General features: G+C 38.0%; 1 protein-coding gene across 3 annotated transcripts in view; it reads right to left on the reverse strand.

The window, feature by feature from the left end:
• The window catches only part of LOC135226549 (leucine zipper putative tumor suppressor 3-like), a 231,023-nt gene that overhangs the window by 66,327 nt on the left and 141,227 nt on the right, over window positions 1-23,469 (reverse strand). For all 3 annotated transcript variants that reach the window (XM_064266208.1, XM_064266209.1, XM_064266207.1), the window contains 3 exons: window positions 19,985-20,550; window positions 15,151-15,541; window positions 13,380-13,569 (listed from right to left, as the gene is read on the reverse strand). In XM_064266208.1, coding sequence (XP_064122278.1) covers window positions 13,380-13,569; window positions 15,151-15,541; window positions 19,985-20,390 — 987 coding nt within the window. In that variant the 5' untranslated portion in view covers window positions 20,391-20,550. The remainder of the gene's footprint in view (window positions 1-13,379; window positions 13,570-15,150; window positions 15,542-19,984; window positions 20,551-23,469) is intronic.

The following is a 23,469-nucleotide window of genomic DNA, read 5'->3' on the forward strand; positions in this document are numbered from 1 at the left end:
CATCACCAAATGTCACCATATGAGAGAAGAACCTGATTTAACAATTTAACATTATGTGATTTTGGTGCAACACCTCACTAACGACGAGTTCTCAACACGTCGTTCTGAAAGATGATGGAAATGCCAAGGATGGAGAATGAATACAGATTAAGGTCTATAGTTGGTGTCATTACAACTATAAACAATGACACTGCAAGTTCTATGAAAGAGAGCTCGCACAGCTCTGCTTATGTGATCTCATTCATTTGAGATTATGAAAGCTCCTATTAAGACCAACGTATGAGGAATTCTATAGGAATTCTATCATAAAATTTTACTTACGCAACGCTAAATTTTTTTTCAGAATCTCTGGCAAAATTTTGTGGGCAAATGTTGCAGGTATGTGTGTTACACATACCTGCTACTGCAGTATTGGCAATGGTGTGCGAAATGCTCACAACATACAGCGTTACGACATTTACACAAGTTGAAAACGTATTGAAATATGCAATTCAATCAAGAAAATTCAAGACATAATTTTGTTTTACTTTATTCACTCTTTCCTCTGATCTAATTTGCACAGAATAAAATACAATTGTTAGTTTAAATATCAGTTTGGTGATGGTATGGGCCTGTAAGCCATTGTCATTATCACGTCAGGAAATTTCGCCCTACATGGGAAGGCAGCTGGCAGTATTGCACATGTTGTTTATTGTGTTGTTAAATACGTTATATCCTCTCACTATTACGCATAATCCAGCAGGCAAAAGCTAAGTAGGTATAGCCAGAGAACTAAGCAGAGGTGCACTTCAAGGAGAGACCAGTGGTACACAACACCGAGATGCGCTTGCATTCAGTGCCTCGGCTTCCTTCAGCCATTTGGACCGTCAGTCTTCTGCAATGTGTACTTATAGCTGAATGGGGACACTAGCAAAGGTCTCTCACGGGTTGTCTCGTAGGAGAAAAGCTCGTGCTGGCAGGAGACCAAACAAGACTACAACAAGGCCGCTAACGCAACTCTGGCTTGATATTATGGGAATAAAGGACTATAGTCCCCAGAATATTGGAAGGAAGAAAATTACTTAGTGCTGTAGTGGATTTAACGGATCGAATATGATTGTAGGACCAAGACAGGAAGCCAATAAAGGTAACTTCATATTATTCCTCGAGTCTATAGGAAGAATTCGTGAAAAGAAATTTGCTTCGAGAATCCGTTCAAGATACGTCAAAGCAGCAGAACGAATCCTAAAGCAAGCAGTTGACTCAAAGGCCCTGCAAAAATCTCAAAAAAGAAATCATGAATGCTAGAGGCATACATACTAGTTTTTACTTTACAATTTATAAGCACCTAACAAATAATTTTATAGATATCGCTTCATAAAGATCTTCCTCCAGAACTGGACCAATTGTACACAAGAATACAATATATATATATATATATATATATATATATATATATATATATATATATATATATATATATATATATATATTCTATGTTAAATAAAAATAAAGAATAACACTGCGCAAAGCCTAACTTTTCCCACATCGAACAGACGTATAAAAGTAATTGAAAAATGGAAAACTGTGGGAGGTCTTCAGTCTATATTTCATGCAGTGATCATACCTGCAAAATATTCCGAGTCACTACACGACCTGTAATCACCAGACCCTAACATATTTAACAGCAAGTAAAAGAATCCCTTGTACTGTGAAGCAAGGCATAAGGTTAAATATTAATGAATCGTTTGAATTGTTTTAGGTTACATCTCATCTCCCCCCCCCCTCACTTAACTATGCATTGATTCACTCCAAAGCTCTACTGAAGATAGCAGTCACTTCATTTCGCACTAAAAAGAAAGAAATAACCTTACAATGAGTTGTATCATCTACATTCTGCACTATCATATTTTCAAGTCAACAGCAAATGTCCAAAATCACAGTCATGAAGAGCACCTAACTCGGTCCTATTTGACCACAATCATCGTCAATGACTATGCTCTACAACCGATTGTTAATAAGATAATTCTGTCAATGTTGTTGACTTCAAAATATACATTACCAAGTTTATGTTTAATCAAGTCTAAAGCAATGCCAAAGTCAATTTGAAGAATACAACCATATCAGCAACTGGAGTAGTTTTAAAATAATTGTTTGTGAAATCTAAAATAGCATTAATTAATGCTTTCAGCGAGCACTGTGTTTTCTGGCAGTTTCACGCTTCAAAGATTTAAAGTAAAGGTTTAAAGATGAACTTTTCAGTCAAATTGCAATCCTTATCGCATCATCTCTGATCGCCATACGAAAATAAAAAAAAAAATAAAAACAATAAAATGTACTGACAGAGGAGACAGTCTCAAAAGATCTTAAAAACAATGGAAAAACTCACTGCCGGAACTGTCTAGGTTGCCTGTGGAAGCAAATGCAGAGTGCCATGTCACTCTAAATTCCTGTGACCATGAGCATGTCACGTGATAACATGTATCAGAAGAGAAGCACCAACAGGAAACCAACCAGCCTCTGGAAGACCTACGAAGCAGCTCTGCTAAGTCCTCCCAGTTAATTAGGATTTTTTTTCTATTAGCTAATGAAAGGAATAGTTGACATACCAGATCCAGTTACCAGAGCTCTGGACAAGGTCCAATAAAGATGAGGCAGAGTTATTTCTTTTAGCTTGGTGCTCAAATCGCAATCACCATTCATCTCAGCGTAACTGTAAACTTGCTTCACTCAAGACTTTCAACCAAGTACTTGTACATAAATTGCGAATGGCTATATCAATACATGCTGAACTTGGTCCGTATATCACGACATGCCCTTATGAATGATCCCCCAAACCAAAACTGGAAATTTCTATGGTCTCCCTTGGGATGAAGAAGCTAAAATTTGAAATAACCTCCGACTCATTTTTCTTAATGGAATGAGTCAGCACTGTCTTCACTCACCTTCATAACAGCATAATTGCTTACTATTCTATCTCAGCTAACAAGATTTCGGTCATAATTTTTCCCTGCTGCAACGGGAATGTATTGATTTATGTAGGTCCCCATCAATTTGGCAAAGATGTCAGAGGTCATCATGGTCAAGCCGTTACAATAGCCAAAAAAATGTTAAATAAAAATTCCTCCAAGAATACCACATCACCAGGGTGAGGGCAGTAATGGAAGATGAAAGCGCGTAGCAGATTAAGTAAGGAGGAATGCATTTTCCCAATAGTCCACCAAACAACTTGTGCTCTCTGACTGATGTGCCCAACACACTTTCAGGAAACTTAATAAATCTTCTAGAAAGCACAAGATGTGCACCCGAGTATACCGATACACAAGGGAACTCAGAATTAAGACTGTGAAAGGCTATGGTAACAGTTATGGTACACTGGAAAGGAGTGTTTAAGGACATTAGTACATGGTTGCTACCAGGCGTATGACAATTTGATCTGGCATTTGAAGGTGACCTGGGTGCCATAAAGAGGCTCAGATATTCCCATCATCTTCTGATAAAAATATCTCCAACGACTTAACAATTACATAACATTCTATTATCGATAGAATGTATTGTTGCTTATCAAAAACAAAATGCTTGCAGATTGCCTTAAGGTGGTGGTAACTTCACCCGAAATAAAAGCAAGTCAAAGAAATTTATTCAGTGACATTCTTCTCTTATTTTTCCTTTTATGAGAGAAATGAAAGTATTTTTCTTTTTACTGAAGACACTAATTTGACTTCACAGAGTTTTCCTTCGTTCTCTGATGACAAAAATGTCATCATTTCCCCTTCAAAATCATGGTTTGGTGTTACTGATAATCGATGTAGAATTCGGCATGAATGCATCTGCTCTTGAAATACAAAAGAATAACAGCTTCTGTCTACGAAAAAACATTCCTCATCGTCACTCGTACCTCTTAAGAGCGAAGAAAGAGCGCGTGCAAAGCTCCTGGATTAGGAAGGGCGTCATTATTATGGGGTTACTCTTGATAAAATGAATAATTCTCGTTCTTTACACGTAATCTTTACGAACACATACGCCCGTAGGAGGTTAGTGTCGTCAGTGTAACTCACGTGGAGCACTGCACGCATTACAAAAGGATATTTGCGGCGTCCCTTCAGCCCCTAGATGCACCAACTTTTCAGCATTTGACTTTAAATCCTTTCCGTTTCTTCCTTAAATCTTCCTATCCAACTTCTTAGTGCAACTGTGGAATTTTCTCGCAGTTTCACAATGAGATCCTAGTGCTTTATGTCCTTTACTTTCAGGATAGTTTTATCTAGCAGTCCAAGTTCCTCGCTGGACGAGTCGGTTGCATACTTGCCAACCGATATGGTAGCCCGAGTTCGCTCCCAGATGAGCCAGTGCGGAATCAGAGGAATGTATTTCTGGAGAGTAGAAACTAATTTCTCGACATAATGTGGTTCGGATCCCACATAAGCTGTAGGTTCCGTTGCTAAGTAACTCATTGGTTCTAGCAACGTGAATAAAAATCTAATCGCCAACCCTAGGAGAGCTGATAACCAGCTGGGTGGTCTGGTTAAACTAAGATATAATTAACTTATTTATCTGGATGTTCAACCACTCAACCTCTTTTCAACCTCTTTTCACCGTCTTGAGCTCTGAATGGCAGAAAGTGCCCGGGGTTTGGCTTGACAGCTTTGATTTCATAATTAGAATCAAATTAGATCCTTTACATGTGTTGCTTAACTGTTTCCCTAAACTTTATAAAAAAAAAATAAATAAATAAAGCTTCCATGACAATAACATTTCGCCTACTTGAAAAATGATTCCTCCTCAAGATCTGCGTCAACCTTCTCCGTCACCTAGCACCATCAGAAAAAAAGAAAAACAATAAACAATAAGTGGCACCTTTCCCTTAAGAATCCAGGTGTTGTTTTGGGCACTGACATCATGTTCAAAACAAACATGACTATAAATGAGGTGCGTCAAAAACGAGAGAGAGAGAGAGAGAGAGAGAGAGAGAGAGAGAGAGAGAGAGAGAATGCCATAGAATTGGTATGGTCAAAGATTATTGTTCGACAGCACCTGTGTGCATCAGAAATTGAGCACAGAGATAGCAAGAAAAAACGAAACAAGTGATAAGGGACGCCAAACAAAACGTTGGCAGAAATGTGGGTTATTTCAATGATAATAATAACGTGCAGCAGAAGTGAAGTACAGAAAATGAAGAAGAGAAGAGGGAAGAAAATGAGAGAGAGAAAAAAAAGATATAACAAAGAGAAGAATGTAAACCGGATCTCGTTGCTCTGTCACGCTCCGCTGGTCGCATGGACGGAGAGGCGGCGCGGTGGTTCCCCAGTCAGTGCTACGATATTCATCCGTTCTCGAAAAAGGGGGTCGGTTTTCGTTTCCAGTCCTTTCACACTAAGGTGTGGCGTTGCGTTCTGTGTGCTTTCACTGCCTCCCTCGGCCAAGAACAGGTTTTCATTCCCCTGCACTCGTCGTTTCAGGCTATGCGTGGTTCGTTTCATCATTACAGCATGCGTTTCCTGTAAACATTGTAATCATAAGGTGTATAAAAATATTTTCCCTTCTCTATCAAATGATCCTCGTAGCCCATTCGTTTTTCACCTTATCTCAACAGTAGGCCTACCCCGATGTCGTTCCCAAGGAGGGCAACGATAAGAACCAAACCCTTAAGCAACATCCAGTGTCGCTCCGGACCTAAGCAGTAAATTATGTACATGATAGTTACTTAATTCTGGTGGGAAACCTTCTGTGACAATGCCCTTTTCGAGCTAAAGGTCTACAGTTCTTTTCAACCAGATGAGACATTTATTCACTGAAAGAAAACTATAAGATAACTGAAAGTTTACTGTTCAGATATATGTTATTGAAGACATTTCATACTCCTTTGGAGAGTCCTGTATACCCTAGTACAACAATGTACTTAGGTCTTAGCCATCAGCAACTTTCTCCATGGCGTGATCCGACCTCCAGCTTACTCGGGACATGTGCAAGATTTTCCCCTCAGACATAAATTGTAAACATTATATTCCTAAGTTCATGTGCACAAATTAAACACGTTCATATATTCTCAGTTATAAGTATTAAACACAAAATCAATAAACAGAAACATCCTTTAAATTCAGTACACCAAATAAATTAATACGTGCTAAAAATAGCCTTGTTTCACCAACGAAAATTAAAACAAATGCGCGCTATATTTTATTAAATAGATTTTTCTGCACAGTTTAACATGCACAATTATTTTTTACTTTCTTTCTAATAAATAAATCATAAATATACTATCCTAAAATTCCTGTATCTTTGACTAACGCGAAACACCTTTTACAGACCTTTTCAGGTTCTCCAGAGACCTTTCTACCCTCAACAAGAACAACAGGAAGAACAACAGCAACAACAGCAAAGTAGTTTGTAGGCTTACTTCACTGAAATACAAAACTCTTCAACGTTTGTTGTACAAAAAGAATGGATATATATTTTATGTACATATTGCGCGTGTGTGTACACTTAAAAGGAAGAGGGACACAGTTTTCTAATACTGCTACCACTAATTTGAACCCCACCTTCAATATGTGTTTAAAACTGACCGCCAAATTATCAATTTTGTCAAATAAATTAGTAATTAGTTACTAAGCATCTAGGCTAGAGGCCTAGAAAAAAAAAAAAAAAGCTGAACGGCACATCTTCCAGTCTTCAATAGCTTTTCGGAGACCACCAGAAGCTTCCTCACCCTCAGCTGACACAACAACACAAGTCTACAGGATGATAACTAGATTGGCTCCTTTACTCTCATTTACACGAATGTCTGCCGGATGCCTCCTCGGGAGGAGAGAGAAAAGATCAACCTTCCCAAACTCCCGAACTTCGTTGGATGGAGATAAAAGGACACGAGTATTGGAATGAGGGGGATCACAGATGACCCTTCCTTCCTTCCTCCTCAACACAAACACCCCTGGCCCCTACCCCCTCCTCTTCCAGCACCTCGTGAATAGAGGCAAGGCAGCTAAGAGAGAGGCTTCCCCCGCTGAATTGGTTGGTCCTCCTTTTCATGTGCCCACTTTGTGACGATCGCCTCTTCTACTCATGCCCCCCCCTCCCCCCCAACCCCCTCTACCCTCCACATCCACCCAAACAAAGCTGTGACGAGATATTGGAGGCCACACTTTCCGAACGACGAAGATTTACCACAATGAAAACGTGAACGTTAGAAAAGAAACAAACACGCCGCCTTCTTAAACTGTAGTCGAGCGCAGATCAGAAGATTATCAGCTGATAAGCAAACGTGATAAACATACAAACATAACGAATGAATCATTTCTTACAAACTCATTTCATCTAAATGCGTTGGACGTTTATTCCTGGAAAGTCCCGGAACCATATGTATCTGCGTCTGAACGCATGGGAACTGGGTAATAGCTGGAACCAATCAGGTTTCCTTGGTGAGACGTTTCATCCAATCAGCACACTTCCCGCCAAAAAGTTATGCGTGCAGGGTACTGCACACAGTAAAGGGCTACGTGGTTTGTAAGGCATCGTTGGAGAGAGAGAGAGAGAGAGAGAGGTGGGTGGGGTGACTGGAACAGAAGGAAGACGCTGGGCCAGTTTTTCCAAGGTCCCTCCCCTTTTTTATACACCGCCATAAAGATTTGAATGAAAACGCTTGCCGGCACGATATTCCAAACGTATTTCCCGGTGTTGGTTCTATTGCTTGCGACTCCTCAGCAGACACTTGAAACTGAAAGCACTCGCAACAGAGCTACATGCGCATGTCAAGAGTATTCTGAATATTTTAAGACCATCCTGCTGTTATGCACTGAGGTTTATTATGGTCCTTCTGTATTGTTTAGCTCGAAGTTCTGTTTTAAAAACGGTTAAAGTTCTGGGAGAGAGCAGGAATAAAATAAGTATATGGTCTACACAATGAACAAAAACAATATATCTTTCGGTTAAAGTGTGGGTTAGAACTACGGAATGACATCTCCACACGTATTTATTACACTACGGAAAATCCACAAAGATTTCGACAAAAGCTATTTTCTGATGTTTGACCTAAAACCTTAATAATGACCAAAAGTACGCAGATTGAAGTCAACTGAACGAGATGCTTTGGAACCCAACCAGCTGCACATTAAAAAAAGTTTAACTTTTTGTGAATTATTTGGCATTACAATCGGAAAAAACATAGACGTCGGTATTTTACAAATAATTGTAAATTAATTCTTGAATTTACATCGCTACATTTCGAATTCAGTTTAAGAGCACTAAATGAATTGCCCTTCATTTCTTCAATGTACCTCGAGATGTTGATGGGCTTTCAACGGTCCAGTAGTTATTATAAATAGTCTAATATAACAGAAGGGAAAAAAATTGTACCACAACTTCGCCCCATTTTCCAAATCATTAAATTTCCATATCCATATGAATTATGAATAAATCATCAGAGCTGCTTTAGCAATTTTAAAAAGCTCTCCACTTTTCCTACCCTTTATACACGTTAAATTTATAAGAAAAAAAAACATATATAGTGTATATATATAGTGTATATATATATGTATACATATATATATATATATATATATATATATATATATATATATATATATAACAAAATAGGATACAAAAACAGAATAAAGAAAGTATATGAATAATTTCATGAAATCAACAATTATACAAACGCATATTAATAAATTTGGATAAGAATGAATTCCTAAATTAAATACCTAAGATACTTTATTTAAAAACTGGCCGATTTTTTCACTGCTAGCACTTCGTGGAATTCACTCAACTTGTTTTTTTCTCATACCATGTTATGCCATCTACAAGCAGGGGCGTATTTTGCTTAATACTTAGCAGAGCATGTCTTGCCCGAGTCTCTGTACGAAATTTAGTTGCCTTGCTCATGGACGGTGATCCTATAACCCGGTTCTCTTTCTCTAACCTCCAAATGAACTACATCTTAAGCCTTCCACTGTCCTGAGCCTGCGGTCTTCTTTCTACTCGAGATTACAGCGAGGCATAAGCTCTCTCCTTGCCTCTGTTCTACTCACATTTACTGAATCATTGCATGAATATTCAATAAAATCTATGGTTATCAGTTTCAACTTTGTTTTATATTTACAGTGCTTTTTCAACACGAGTGACCATTCTGCCCTAAACAAGCATGTTGTGATGTTATGGCATCAGGTTAATTGCACAGCCTGAAAATAAACAAAGCAATCAGGAACAAAGACTGGGGTCTTCTAAGCATGAAGTCGTGAACTCCTTCCCATCTTTTGCATCAACAAATATCTGCTCTAAAAGAAATAGTGTGCGTGTATTTATCTCTCTCTCTCTCTCTCTCTCTCTCTCTCTCTCTCTCTCTCTCTCTCTCTCTCTCTCTCTCTCTCTCTTAAACATTTTGTCAATTTTCTTTACAATATTTGGGTTGTCAAATGCATTTCCCGACCATCAATATTTTTAGTTTTTTAAGCTTTACAAATGCGCCCTAGCCATGTTCTAGAGGTGTTTAATAAACAAACATTTGCACTTTACTTCATCCGGTGACTATCTTCGTGTTATCCCAGTTAATCTCTCCATAAATTCATCCTCTCACTCAGTCACACTTGACATTCTCAACATTTCGCACTCTCAGTCAGTATGGCCACTGGTTTCATGCTATTCCCATTTAATCCATCATTTACAGCTTGCTTACAGTATAGCAGCTGATTTCATGCTGTTTCTCTTAAGCTCTAAACTAATCCTACTTTCATTAAATTGGGTGAATGTCTCCAAAGTCTGCCACGAAACCCATCTGTCTCAACCGATACACAATTCATTTGGTCACTGGTTTCACGATATCTTGCTTGACCTCTAAATTCTATAACGCATCCAATTTTCGCTCCGTTCGGCGACTGACTGGCCTGGTGTTATCTTACTCAAGCTTTCAACTTCTCGGTTCGTCATTTGGGCTACTGGTTTCATGCTATCTCACTCAACCTCTGAAATACAGTCTGTTCCCACTCTACTGGGCTTCATGTGGTTAGGCAATTGGCTTCATCCTACCCCTATCGCCCACTACCGACACTTCCCTTCACTCAGCTGTGCGACTGGCTTCATGCTATCCCATTTAAAGTCTTAAAATTTAAAATTTACTCGTACTCAGTTGATTCAGTGGTTTTAAGCTATCCCTCGACAATTAAACTGCAACTAGCATTTACTCAGTAAGGTGAATGGCTTCATGGCATCCCACTTAATCTGGTTACTACATCCAGTTTTCCATTTAATTGGCATAATAAACTTTTGCAAACAAAATTTATACTTTGTAAAAAGCAAAAAACAAAACAAAAATTACAAGAAGGACGATTTACTTGGGACATTAGATTCGGCTTTCAAAACAAAGGATTGCATTACTGTCATGTTTAAAGGGCCACAAAAGTTACACTCATTTGTATAGTAACCTGACACAAAATATGTGTCCTATCTCCTGAAATCAACATACTGAGAGAGAGAGAGAGAGAGAGAGAGAGAGAGAGAGAGAGAGAGAGAGAGAACGCTCGCGCAGTGCCTAAAAATTCTAACAGTATAATGCTTGTTTCCTACATCTTTAATTTTTAAGACAGTTGAACTGTTGAATGTATCATTCTTGGTGTATTCCCAACAAGCAGACGATACCTGGAGAGAGCGGGAGAAGGCAGATGGAAGAAAGCAAGAAAGCAGAGAAGGATGAGTATAAAAGTGTTTGAGAAAAAAAAAAAAAAAAAACGCCGAGGAAGGTAACAAGAGTAGGGCAGACCCATGATTTGATTTATACAGAACAGGAGGACGGGCAAAATTCCTTTCACAACAATTTGGGAACCTAAAATAGCAGATACAGGTTTGACTGTATAATTTAGAGAAAACAAATATTCAGCGTACTTTTATTTCAGCCCGCTTGCCTTGGGAACACCAAGGCTTCTAGAATTTTACCAGAAAAGTCTACGGCGAGGATGTAAGAGGGTGAGATTGCATAGACAGGTGGAACACATAAAATCCTATTCTTTATGGCTATATCATGTACATAACAACATTATATTACATGATTTGGCATCAGAAAAATGTCAACAAAAGTGCATATTCGAAGAATAAGAACGGTAAGTAAATGGGGGGGGAAAAATTTATCTTGCGAGACTCTACGTAGTCACTTTTACACGTTGAAAAGGAATATCCGAATTTTAACCAAAAGGATCGCAAAGTCCAATTTCCCTCAAAGTCATCCGTAAGTAGCAGTAAAAATAAAACCGAGTTAATTTTACATTATAGGTAGTAGCTATTGCAAAACCACATGCAATCAAATTAATTTGTTTAAATCTCAGTAAATATAAGGCATCAAACAACGAAACATGGGCAAAATATTGACAGAACATTTTTTTCTACAACTAAAAACCTAAGCTCATCTTTACCTCTCTCATACAACGAATTAATCAAAAGATGCAAGTGTTAAAACTGCTGTATCATCGCAACAGGTTGAAAACCGTTCAATTCAGAAAAACACTTCCCTAAAAGAAAACGTACCATCATAGAAAATGGACCAATATACATTTTCTTTGTTTAAATCATGGGTAACTTAAATTTACTTAAATTTGTATCTATAGTGCGGTCTTTTTATGGTTTACAATTCACGGACTACAGTTATATAAATAGAACTTACTATATATGTATAATATATATATATATATATATATATATATATATATATATATATATATATAGATATATATATATATATATATATATATGCAATTATGCAATTTAGATTAACGTAAGAGAAAACCAATATACATTTTAATTCCTAACTATAGCTGCTCTTCGAGAAGTTATAGAATAACATTCTACCAGAGGGTCAAGATAGCAAAACCAGATATATAATGTGAACATAGGGAAATTCTAGCTGCCAGGCATTCACACAAAAAATGAACTTGGTTCTGTTTTTCTCTATCACATCATACTTCTTTAAGTTGGGCTGGATTGGATTATGACATTTAAATTCAGCGACAGTTAGTCAGTAGTTTAAAAACGAATAAACTAGTAGACTCAAACGTCTGTGGTAAAATGCAATTTCCTTTTCATACAAAATATATTCAATTTTGTTTGTTGGTATTCGTCCCCTTCCTTTTTTTTTAAAGAAAAGTCAAGCGGATGGGCATTTAATGGCCTTTTTCTAGCCCAGACCCGAAGAAACAAAATGAGGATAAAGGACGAAATTGTGTGCTCAACCGTGAAGGAAGAAACAGGTTTTCAGAAAAAATACGAAGGCTCTGAGATCAGGAACACCAGAAGAGAAAGAGAAATCCAGAGCTGGGTAATATAAAGAATGTTATCCGAGAATTGTCCTCCTCTCGTGAATCAAAGGCAGAAATTTTACTGAAATTGAGCAGAACCACCAAAGACGAACTCAAATCACTGCAAAACTTCCGCGCAGTACAGAAACTCAAGCAAACCTCTAGGAACGACAAACTTCGCATTAAACAAGAACGTCGTGATTTTAAGAAAGCCTTTTCGATATAACAACATTTTCCATGCCTTTATCGTTTTGAAATCATCCGCATCACCCCTTAACTAACTGTGATCTCAAGCCCCCTAACCATTACTATGCAGCCGGATTTTCGTCTCTGGGCCCATTACACCAGGAGGTCGCCAAAAAAAGGCCAGAAAGTCGGTGTCTTCCTAACAATTTGAGTCAGTTTAAAAAAAGGATCGCAGCATTCTACAAAGGCAACGAATCCATTCTTTGCGTTTAGTACAAGTAACTGTAAACTTCTTGAACTGCGATCAAATAAGACTTTGCCTCGACCTCATTCAGCGTTTAGGAAAAACCAATAGCATCTTTTTTGCCGTATTTATCTAGCGAGGTAAAACTAAAACTGGGAAGAAACAGATTTCAGCCTTTTCTTCTTTACTACGAACTTTCACACAGCGGCCACTGACTTTAAATGGGAGTGGAATCTTCACACTTCAGTTACCTCAATTGCGAAGGCATTAGTTTCCATCTTTATCAGTCCTCCTCCTCTTTGATTATCCAGCTCCTTTTTTGGGAAAAGGATTTTAACACCGACACCAAAGTCTCAAGCATATCTGGGGCATTTTCCTTATATTTTCACTTTCTTGTGATATCGAGTAACAGTCAACCATCAGGACTTACATCCTACTTTCCAAAACGAACATAGGGACAGAACTTACCTGCTCTAGACCTTAAAGGAACATGGGACAAATCCAGTGTAAGTGGCGATAGAGAAAAACAGAAATCAAAACTAAAGCAATACTCCAGGGGAAGGGGTATTATTTTGAAAGTCATAGCAGAAGTCAATCTTCATCATGAAAATGAGTGTCGGTCCCAAACGCTACAAGAGGTCAGGAAAGGAACTGAGTGAAAACATTGCCACTTCGGCATAAGGAACTTGCTTGCTTACCTGAGGGAGAACACCTGAGACGGGGGCCAACTTCGGAGGGCCTCTACAAAGCTCGAGTTCCTCGTAGATGTGTTCGCGCGAGTCAACAACGGCCACGCTGTTCCTCTGGCGCCCTCTGGTTGACCCTAACGGTCCTAGAGGAGCCCCAGCGTGGACAGACCCGGCCGAACCCATCCCCGACGAAGGAGGCCTAAAATATGGGAAGGTTTTTATTTTTATTTTTATACTGTTATTGCTGTACCTGTAACTAACAATAATGAAGATGAAATATCAACAGAAATAACACATCATATCAAAGCATTTATCTCACAAGAGAAACATCATTCAACTCTTTCAATAAACAAGAAAACATTTTTTTCTTATAATGCGGCTACTCAATGGAGACAAGAACCGAACTTGTGTTTATGTAAAAAAAAGTTCAAAAGTCTGATTTCAAAACTGAACAACTCTGAAATCTTGAGAGGCTTCTCTGTTGTCATCTTCATCGGTAAATTGCCCAGTTGTATTCCGGCATTATAATAATAATAATAATAATAATAATAATAATAATAATAAAATAATAATAATAATAATAATAATGATAATTTACCGTAGAGTCATGCAGGAACATGGTTAGGTAACATCGCCCTGGACTAAAGGTCAAATGTTAAAACACATTAGAAAAAAGTAAAAAAAAAATAACTGACAAAGACGAGATAGAGAGTTAGCAATATATATATATATATATATATATATATATATATATATATATATAATGTATGTATGTAAGTGTGTATGTGTATGTGTATATGCATAACCATATATATATATATATAAATATATATATATATATATATATATATAATATATATATATAGAGAGAGAAGAGAGGAGAGAGAGAGAGAGAGAGAGAGAAGAGAGAGAGAGAGAGAGAGAGAAGAGAGAGAGCTTTTTATTTCAGAAAACGCATCTAATACAATTTATCTAATATAAAATACAAATGTGATATATATGATATATATATATATATATATATATATATATATATATATATATATATATATATATATATAGAGAGAGAGAGAGAGAGAGAGAGAGAGAGAGAGAGAGAGAGAAAAGTAAATTCATATATTACTAATGATTTATGTTCTTAATTAAAGAAAGAGAGAGAGAGGAGAGAGAGAGAGAGAGAGAGAGAGAGCTTTTATTCACGAAAAACGCACTAATACAATTTATCTAATATAAATACAAATGTGTATGTATATGTATATATATATATATATATATTATATATATAGAGATAGAGAGAGAGAGAGAGAGAGAGAGAGAGAGAGAGAGAGAGAGAGGAGAGAGCGAGAGAGAGAAAGCTTTTATTCACGAAAACGCATCTAATACAATTTATTATCTAATATAATATAAAATATATATATATATATATATATATATATATATATATATATATATATATTGAGAGAGAGAGAGCTAGTATTCACGAAAACACATCTAATACAATTAATTATCTACTATATATATACATATATGTGTATGTATGATGTGTGTATATATAATATATATATTATATATATATATATATATATATTATATATATATATATATAATTATATATATATATATATATATAGAGAGATGAGAGAGGAGAGGAGAGAGAGAGAGAGAGAGAGAGAGAGAGAGAGGGAACAGATTCAGTTCCTTGAAGGAAGTGCCGTGACCCACGAAGGCCAGGATGTTGACAAAAGACAAACGATGCCCTAAAATTAAATGATTGCTTTACCTCCTGGGCAGTGGTCTTAGGGGCGGCGGACGCTGTCCGTGGGTGGTGGGCGTGAGTCTTACGCAAGAGGTACGCGATATGGGCGTGGTCCTCTGGGAGGAAGAAGTGGCAGTCGGGGTGGTTCTCGGGGTGGGATTGACGACGGGCGTCGTCCGGGTACTTTGCGCTAAGGTGGGAGTGGTCCTGTGGGTGGGGGGGACGGCCTGCTGCGCGAGGGGAGTCGTTCTATGAGAGGGCGTGGTGACCAAGGGCGTGGTGGTTCTGCTGGAGCTGGTCGTGCTGCTGTTGGTGCTGTTGCTGTTGCTGCTGTTGCTGTTGGAGCCGCTGCTGTTCACTCGGATGTTGGTTGAATGGCGAACGGGAACGGTGGTGCTTGATGACGTCACCAACACTGGGTCCAGAAGAAAGGGGGGGAGGAAATCGGGTTATTTCAGGATGATTTGCAATTACTGGGATTCAATGAATCAAATGGAATAACTGCGAAAAACTTACTTGCTAAGGCCTATTCAATGACTCGACAGCTTGCGACTACACCTCACGAACAATTCGATTATTCAGAGATTTCTAATGTGACCCTATACGCAATAAATGAGTCCTTTTCTGCTGGCGCTTCACATCCGGAAGAATGCAAGTAAACATGAAGTCTTCTTCTACAGTGTTCGACAAATGAATGAATGTTATGCGCCCAGATCACAATAATAATTCGGATATGCTGAAAATGAATGTTGTATGACTAAAAGCACTATATAACTGTTATTGACGTGTCGTGCATGACGCATTTATGTAGTGTTTGACAGATTATCGAGTGTAAAAAATGACTTAGACCACCGGTCCTCGCTCTCATTTGCGAATGACTGCATAACATCACTTCGATACACAATCAATATAAAATTCCTAAACTGTTTCGTAACTGATTCCGGTTTGATACAAAATAAATAAAAGAAAATGATACGAGATATCAAATGGCAAAACAAAAACAAAAATCAAAATATAAAAGGGAATCTTTTGTATAAGAAGATCCGCACGATATGTACACTACTGAATTGGTTGAAATTTTCTCTACTAGAAATCAGCCCCTGTTAAATTCTAAGAGTAATATTCCTCAGGGGAAAGATAATATGGAAAAAAATGGAGATACTAACAACGATAATGGAAGCATGGTATGTTTTAATGAGTGGGATCTCTTTTTGCTGCATTCCCATTCACTTCCTCTTACTCCTTCCAAATGAACATGTTATTCTTTGGAAGCTTGAATTTCAAGTCAGTGAGCTCTGTGGGCTTGTTCCATATGAATAAATTTCATCTACTGAATAATAATAATAATAATAATAATAATAATAATAATAATAATAATAATAATAATAATAATAATAATAATAATAATAACAACTTCCATCGTGTCAATGTGTGGTTTGGTCTACCTTTCAGTGAGATCTCTAATGAATGCAGCTTTTGAGCGTCGTAAAAACATCCCAGGGTCACCACATAAGATGATTCCCTTTTAGTGGACTTCTGTGACTAAGTTTTGGCTACTGTCGAAGAAATCATGTCGCTCAGTATTTTCTGGTGGTTATGGTTATTTACAGATTGAGAAAATGAAGCCAGACACAATGTCACCAGAGATTCATTGATAACTACTAATATAATATAAATATAATATATATAATATAATATAATATAATATAATATAATATAATATATTAGTAGTTACCATTGAATCTCTGGTGACATTGTGTATGGCTTCATTTTCTTCAATCTGTAAATAACTATAACCACCAGAATATATATATATTTATATATATATATATATATATATATATATATATATGTGTGTGTGTGTGTGTGTGTGTGTGTGGTGTCGTGTGCGTCGTGTGCGTGTGTGTGTGTGTGGGTGTACATACATATTTATGTATTCGTATATAGACATATATTATATATGTATATGTAATAAATATAACATATATGTAAATGTATACGTATATAGATATACTATATTATATAAGTATAAATAATGAAGGAAAAATAAAACTGCGTGAAATACAGAAGAGAGAGAAAGATGGCATGGTGTGTGCGTCTCCTGAGTTCTAATAAACCTATTGTTCCATACTGGTGTCTTCAAGCTCCAGCCCACTTTCACTTTTCAACCAGCGTCTCGTCTCAGCAGTTTCTCTTCACTATCCCCAGTCAATACTTCTTCACCTGCTAACGCACATCACCCCACACTCATTTCATGACTATTTCTCATCCCACAACGCATCACCTAATTTCATTCCTTCCTTTGAATGCTCACATCACCCCGTCCATAAAGATACTGAGCAGACAGACATAGAGACAACGTCCGACTGATTCAGACCCAATTTTATACCGAACTGTTACTCTTCAGTCTACATATTCTACTGTATAATTAACTTTCCTTTTAAAAAGTTTTAAATCCCGTCAAAAAATGCATCCTTAGTATTTTCCATATAGTTTTTCTAACAATAATATTATGAGATGTTGTAAGTCCTAGATTCACATCAACCCTGCATCTGATGTCTAGGCCACTCCTTTACGATGCTCCTGATTGGCTGTTGATAAGCCAATCACAGGGCTGGAAACTCTCAGCAGGTTGTACGTTCCACTTCTCCTGAGAGATAAGTCTTTCAAAAGTATCCCTCAGGAGAGGTGGAACATACATCCTGATTATATGAAATCTCTCGAGAGGCTGAGAGTTTCCAACCCTGTAATTGGCTCATCAACAGCCAATCGGGAGCGTCGTATGGGACGGGCCTAGACGTCAGATGCACGTTTGATGTGAATCTACTATAGTATGAACCTATAGTCTTCCTCTGGCAGTCTCCTTCTGTTACGTCTCTATCTCAAACAAAATCCTTTATAGTCCTTTTTATATCAACTACTGTTATGAAAATATCATTCTTACAGCTCCCTCTATTACCTTTTTCCAATTATAGACGAGCAACAAATATTTCCATTCATTACTTCAGAGCATTTCCTTCGTCCAAATATTCCTTCGTCAAATAAACCCAAAGAGCCAAGCAATTACACTTTCACCACCTTATCACAGCATCCCATTTGTCATTCTTCAACTCCTTCTGACTTTGCAGACCTCAGCTTTCCAGGAGCCTACCTTGCTTTATTTAATCACTTACTGGAAAATCCTGTCATGTACAAAACCCTCTTCTTTTCTTGTATGACTTTGACCCAACCTCTTTCCTATCCTTCATGTTAAAAAACGTCACCAATACTCACTCCATCGACAGAAGGCTGCTTTTTCTCTTAGTGCAGCATCTTACCATTTGTATACTTGAAATCCATTTCCTGACTAATTAACCTTTCTCTCCCATAGAGTAAATCTTTTTTCTCTTAAATACATGCCTTTATATTTTCATGAGTCACACTTTTTCAAATAATTCGTCCCTAGGAGGCTCCTTGCTTCGTCCTTAGTCATTCAGTTTTGCGTTTATCTTCATCTTTTTTTTCTGCCTTCTGACATTATTTCACACAGTATCCTTTTTTCTTCACTAACAATCTAATTTGCCATTCTACCATTTCCCGCTAAGCCTCCCCGCGGAATGAGTGCGTCCTCTTGGATGTTTGGACTCCCTTAATCCAATTTTCGTCCATCTTCTCCAAAAGGTTTTTGATAATCAAGCTGACTCTTATTTTTACCCACGATTTTTATCCCTTATAGTCTAAGCAAAACTATTTCAACCATATAATTATCAGGGTTTTTTTCTCGCCAGTACGTTCATCATTATGCTTTCATTCACAGTACTAAGAATCTCTCTCTCTCTCTCTCTCTCTCTCTCTCTCTCTCTCTCTCTCTCTCTCTCTCTCTCTCTCTCTCTCAAATAGTTATCAGAAGAACTGGAAAAGTGTTGGTGACACAACCCGAAACATGATTAGTTGTCACGTTGGAAGAAGTGCAATCTTCAGAGTATTTCAGACTGCAATCAAGGTTCTGACTCTAGGTGGCGTATATGGATATCATGGTTTTTAGATATGCTTTCCTTACAGATTCTCTTATCAATGTTACTTGCCTAGCTGCTTCTACGTCAGAATTGACCTAGAGAAAACGATTTAAACGACTTTCAGAGGAAAGAATTTCTTATCCAAATTACATAACACAGCACCAATCGGAACCATTTTTATACATAATATTCGCAGTGTAATTCACTTTAACAACTTCTTTACTATATAAACACATTACCCCTTCACGGCACGATATCAGCGTCCTATGCAACTGAAAATTAATGTTAATGTAAAATACTCCTTTACGTTCCAGATATGACACGAACTGGCGCTCGAGGAGCTGCAAACCACCCTGTTGGATGGTTGGTTAGACCACTCCCCGGAATGGAAAGGTCAAGATTAGCCATGTCTAATTGTTTGCAAAGTTATTATAACAGAATGACATCTTATGAGTTTTTTTTTATTATTATTTTTGTAGAGTAACGTCTCTATCCTCCTGTTGATGAAAAGGCAGGAAAAGTTTTAAATTTTCAAAATGTTTCTAGAGCTGATGAGAAGTTTTTCGAAGAATGCCTTTCCTTCTGACCCAACCGTAAAAAACGTCAACTGAAAAGCGTTTGTTATGTCAGTAAACCAACAGCAAGTGAAAATCATTTCCGAAATATGACATCCATTCAAAAAGAAAAGCTGTTATTGGCAGTTCAACGGTGATATTGTCCATATCCTTTGTGATAAAACCCTGCATAATGAATTTACGGATCAGTTCGAAACTCAACTAATGACCCTCCATTACACTTTACAGCTAAAAGACCGTAAAATGAATTTAGGGACCAAGTCCCAAACTAATTAAGCCTCCACCTACCGCGTGTGGTGCAGGAGAGATTTGGCTGTGGCTGTTGCTGCTGCTGCTGCTGCTGCTGCTGCTGCTGATGATGATGCTGATGATGATGTTGCTGTTGCTGTTGCTGCTGCTGATGATGCTGCTGTTGATGTTGCTGTTGCTGCTGCTGATGATGCTGATGATGAAGATGCTGTTGCTGTTGCTGTTGCTGCTGCTGCTGTAGAAATTGCTGTTGGTGAATGTCTTTGTGGTACTGATGGTGATGAAACTGCTGATGCTGTTGCTGTTGCTGTTGCTGAAAGTGCTTGTCCCTGGCGTGCTGCTGCAGGTCCTTGGCGTGATTCTGGAGGTCCCTGGTGGGGGTGGGGGAGTTGTCAGACTCCGATGACCCTCGGGTTTCGTTTCCGCTGTCTGATCTCGAGGCCATGGCTCAAAGGATTACCGCTGCTTCTGCTGCTACTGCTGACGATGATGAGGATGATGTTGCTGCTACTGCTGCTGCTGCTGCTGCTGCTGCTACAGCTACCGCTGCGGGAGGAGGTGAAGGTTGTGGTCCGAGGGGTTACACTCGGGGGCGCCTCTTGTGCCTGAGGAAGACACCAAAACAGGAATAATTAGTGTACTGATTGTTTGGAGAGTTAATAATTATTCGGCCTTACAATGAACAAGATTACTGTTGTCGAAGTCAACTCAAATTTTAAATCGTTAAAATAATAAACCTATGAAAAATATACCGGAAAATGCTACTAAAATACCTACAGAAGATCTATTGAATGGAACAAGGAGCACTATGAATGTACATAAGTGTGTGTGTACATATATATATATATATATGTATGTATATATAATACAGATAAGAAAGTTCAGGAACTGACATACAGAAGAACTGATGTCGAAACATAAAGACACACAACCCATTTCTGTTTTCAGCATTAGTATACAAAAAACGCAGCTGAAAATTACATGATAATATGCATATTTACATGCATACATATGGGCATACCTCATCCTATACGATTGGAGACACATGCATACATAGATATATAATGTGAAAGATTAAAGCAAGATTTCGCACAAGTATGTCAAGATATTCAAAGAGGCAAAGGTAAGGTGGCCTTTGCGCCCCTAACACTATAAAAGCCTTTCTGTTTCTCTGGAACTGCAAAGACATCTGTAAGTAAAACCGTTCACTGTCAATAGAAATGATGCGAAGGTGTCTCAATGGAAAAATAACAAAGACATATATTCTCAAAAAAATAATCATTTCAAAAAGGTAAGACGTTTCATGTTTCAAGGTACTCGATTCTCTTTTTAGTATATAACAAGTCAGTCTGAAAGAAGAATTACACCAACAGAAAAAAATAAACATTACAAAATGCGTTAGACAAATGATTCCTCTTCTTTTCCAGATAATACACGTAAGAACTCCAAATAGATTACAAATGGAAAAAGTATGCCCCGCTAAATAAGGAAAAAATTCCCTCTCATATAAACATCGGTGGACTGAAAGAGATTCGTGTACTGCTTTACTAAAGAACATTGCATTCTTGCAATCTCGTCACCGACAGCAAGCGAATTAGATGCAGATTTTCAGTAAATGAAGCAGCATGCACGTTTCTGCATAATACAAATATCTAAGTGTTAAATCCAGCCCCGGTTTCTCATCAAAATCGCACCCAAGACTACGATTACATCGTTCTTTGTCGCTCTATACCCGACTCCTGGAAGAAGGAACGAGAGATTGCCGTCTACAGCGCTCTTTGTGTGGTGCATTGTGGACACTGCTAAAGCTACTTTGCCGGTTCTCTAGCTGTTTTGCGCCCTGGATTCTATTTTTCATGTTTTTTTTTTTTTTTTTTTTTTTTTTTTTTGTCTCTTCCCACTCAGATGCCCAACTTCTGCAACTTTGGCTGCCTCTTATTTTCATTATCCATGTAAAAGCATTTGCTTTGAGTCAAGTGTGCGAGCGACCCTTAGTTATGTCTCTGTTCTAAGGAACCCCTTTAAGCTTGGCATCAACTGCGTAGGAAAACATCAGACGATATTTTCAGACGGACCCAAAACCACCGCTGACGAAAAACATCTTTTCCAGGCAAATTTCATTTCCGTCTCGAACTAAAGCAAAGGGAGGAAAAAAAATCTCTGGTCCCTGACTGACAGCGAAAGCCAACTGGCGACACTCTGCCTCTTAAACGAACAGACTTCTGTGTATGCCTCTACAGTTGCTGCTTCATTGAACAGCCCTGTAACACCGTGACCAGTGAAGCGTTAAAAGACATAAACAAGCCTAAAATATGATTTAATTACTTTTTCCCGACGAACAATCATTATTATTATTATTATTATTATTATTATTATTATTATTATTATTATTATTATTATTCAGAGGATGAAACCTTTTCATATGGAAGAAGCCCACAGAGGCCATTGACTTGAAATTCAAGCATCCAAAGAATATGGTGTTCAATAGGAAGAAGACGAATTAAAGGGAAGCACAAAAGGAAGAGACAGAATGCTTACCTAACTCATTCGGGAGAAGAAAGTAACAAAAAGCGTACTCATAAACAAAAGACACAATAGCAGACAGCTCAGTCAAAAATATCCATCAGAAACTCGACGGTATGAAATAGCCCAGAAAGGCTGACTCAGCGGAAGAATGACCGTCAGTGCTACCAGTTCTAAATAGGTATGTATGGCGTGGATCTCGATTTACATAAGCAACCGTTGTCATTGTATAATTTGCGTCCAATCCTGCGCTTTCGCAGCAGAAAGCGACAATATCGACCATACAGAATTGAATAACAATAATTGTAATAAGTAAATGATAAAACACACTACATGAGTAACAATGATAAGACAGCAATAATGGGATGGGATGGGCAGCATAGTCGCTACTCACTACCGAGCGAGAGTGCCTAGGTTCGAATCCTGGTTGAGGACAGGCAAATGTGCGAGAACGTTCAAAACTCAATGTACTTCTGATGACCATGGCAGAAATAATTAAGGTATCTGGAGCTGGTCAACTGTGGCGCTTCACAAACAAGGCGCGGAACTGGGATAAGGGAGGGGAAGGGGCATGAGGCTTGCAACCTCACTCCAAAAAGACTAAGTCTTGTAGTTAACCGGATATCTAAGACTTTCTACAGCCACACCCTTAAAGGAAAATGTGCACCGGGTGATATAATAATAATAATAATAATAATAATAATTAATAATAATAATAATAATTCCGTCTATCATACTTTGAACATATCTGGTTCTTAGGGCCTGATCTTGTGCCGCTGTTATCGTTCCTTCAGTTTCCTTCTTTAGCTCTCCCCTCTGTAGCCATTGCCAATTGTCATCGCTGGCTAGTTCTTTAGTCTGTCTCATGTATTGTCCGTGCATTGGTTTGTTGTGCCAGTCCTCTGTTCTTTCTGTCTTTCTCCTGTCTCTGTATATTTCTGGGTCTTCGTCTACTTTTATTAGTCCTTCTTCCCATGCACTCTTTAGCCACTCGTCTTCAC

This window comes from Macrobrachium nipponense, chromosome 14 (genome assembly GCF_015104395.2).
Source record: "Macrobrachium nipponense isolate FS-2020 chromosome 14, ASM1510439v2, whole genome shotgun sequence".
Classification (NCBI taxonomy): Eukaryota; Metazoa; Arthropoda; class Malacostraca; order Decapoda; family Palaemonidae; genus Macrobrachium; species Macrobrachium nipponense.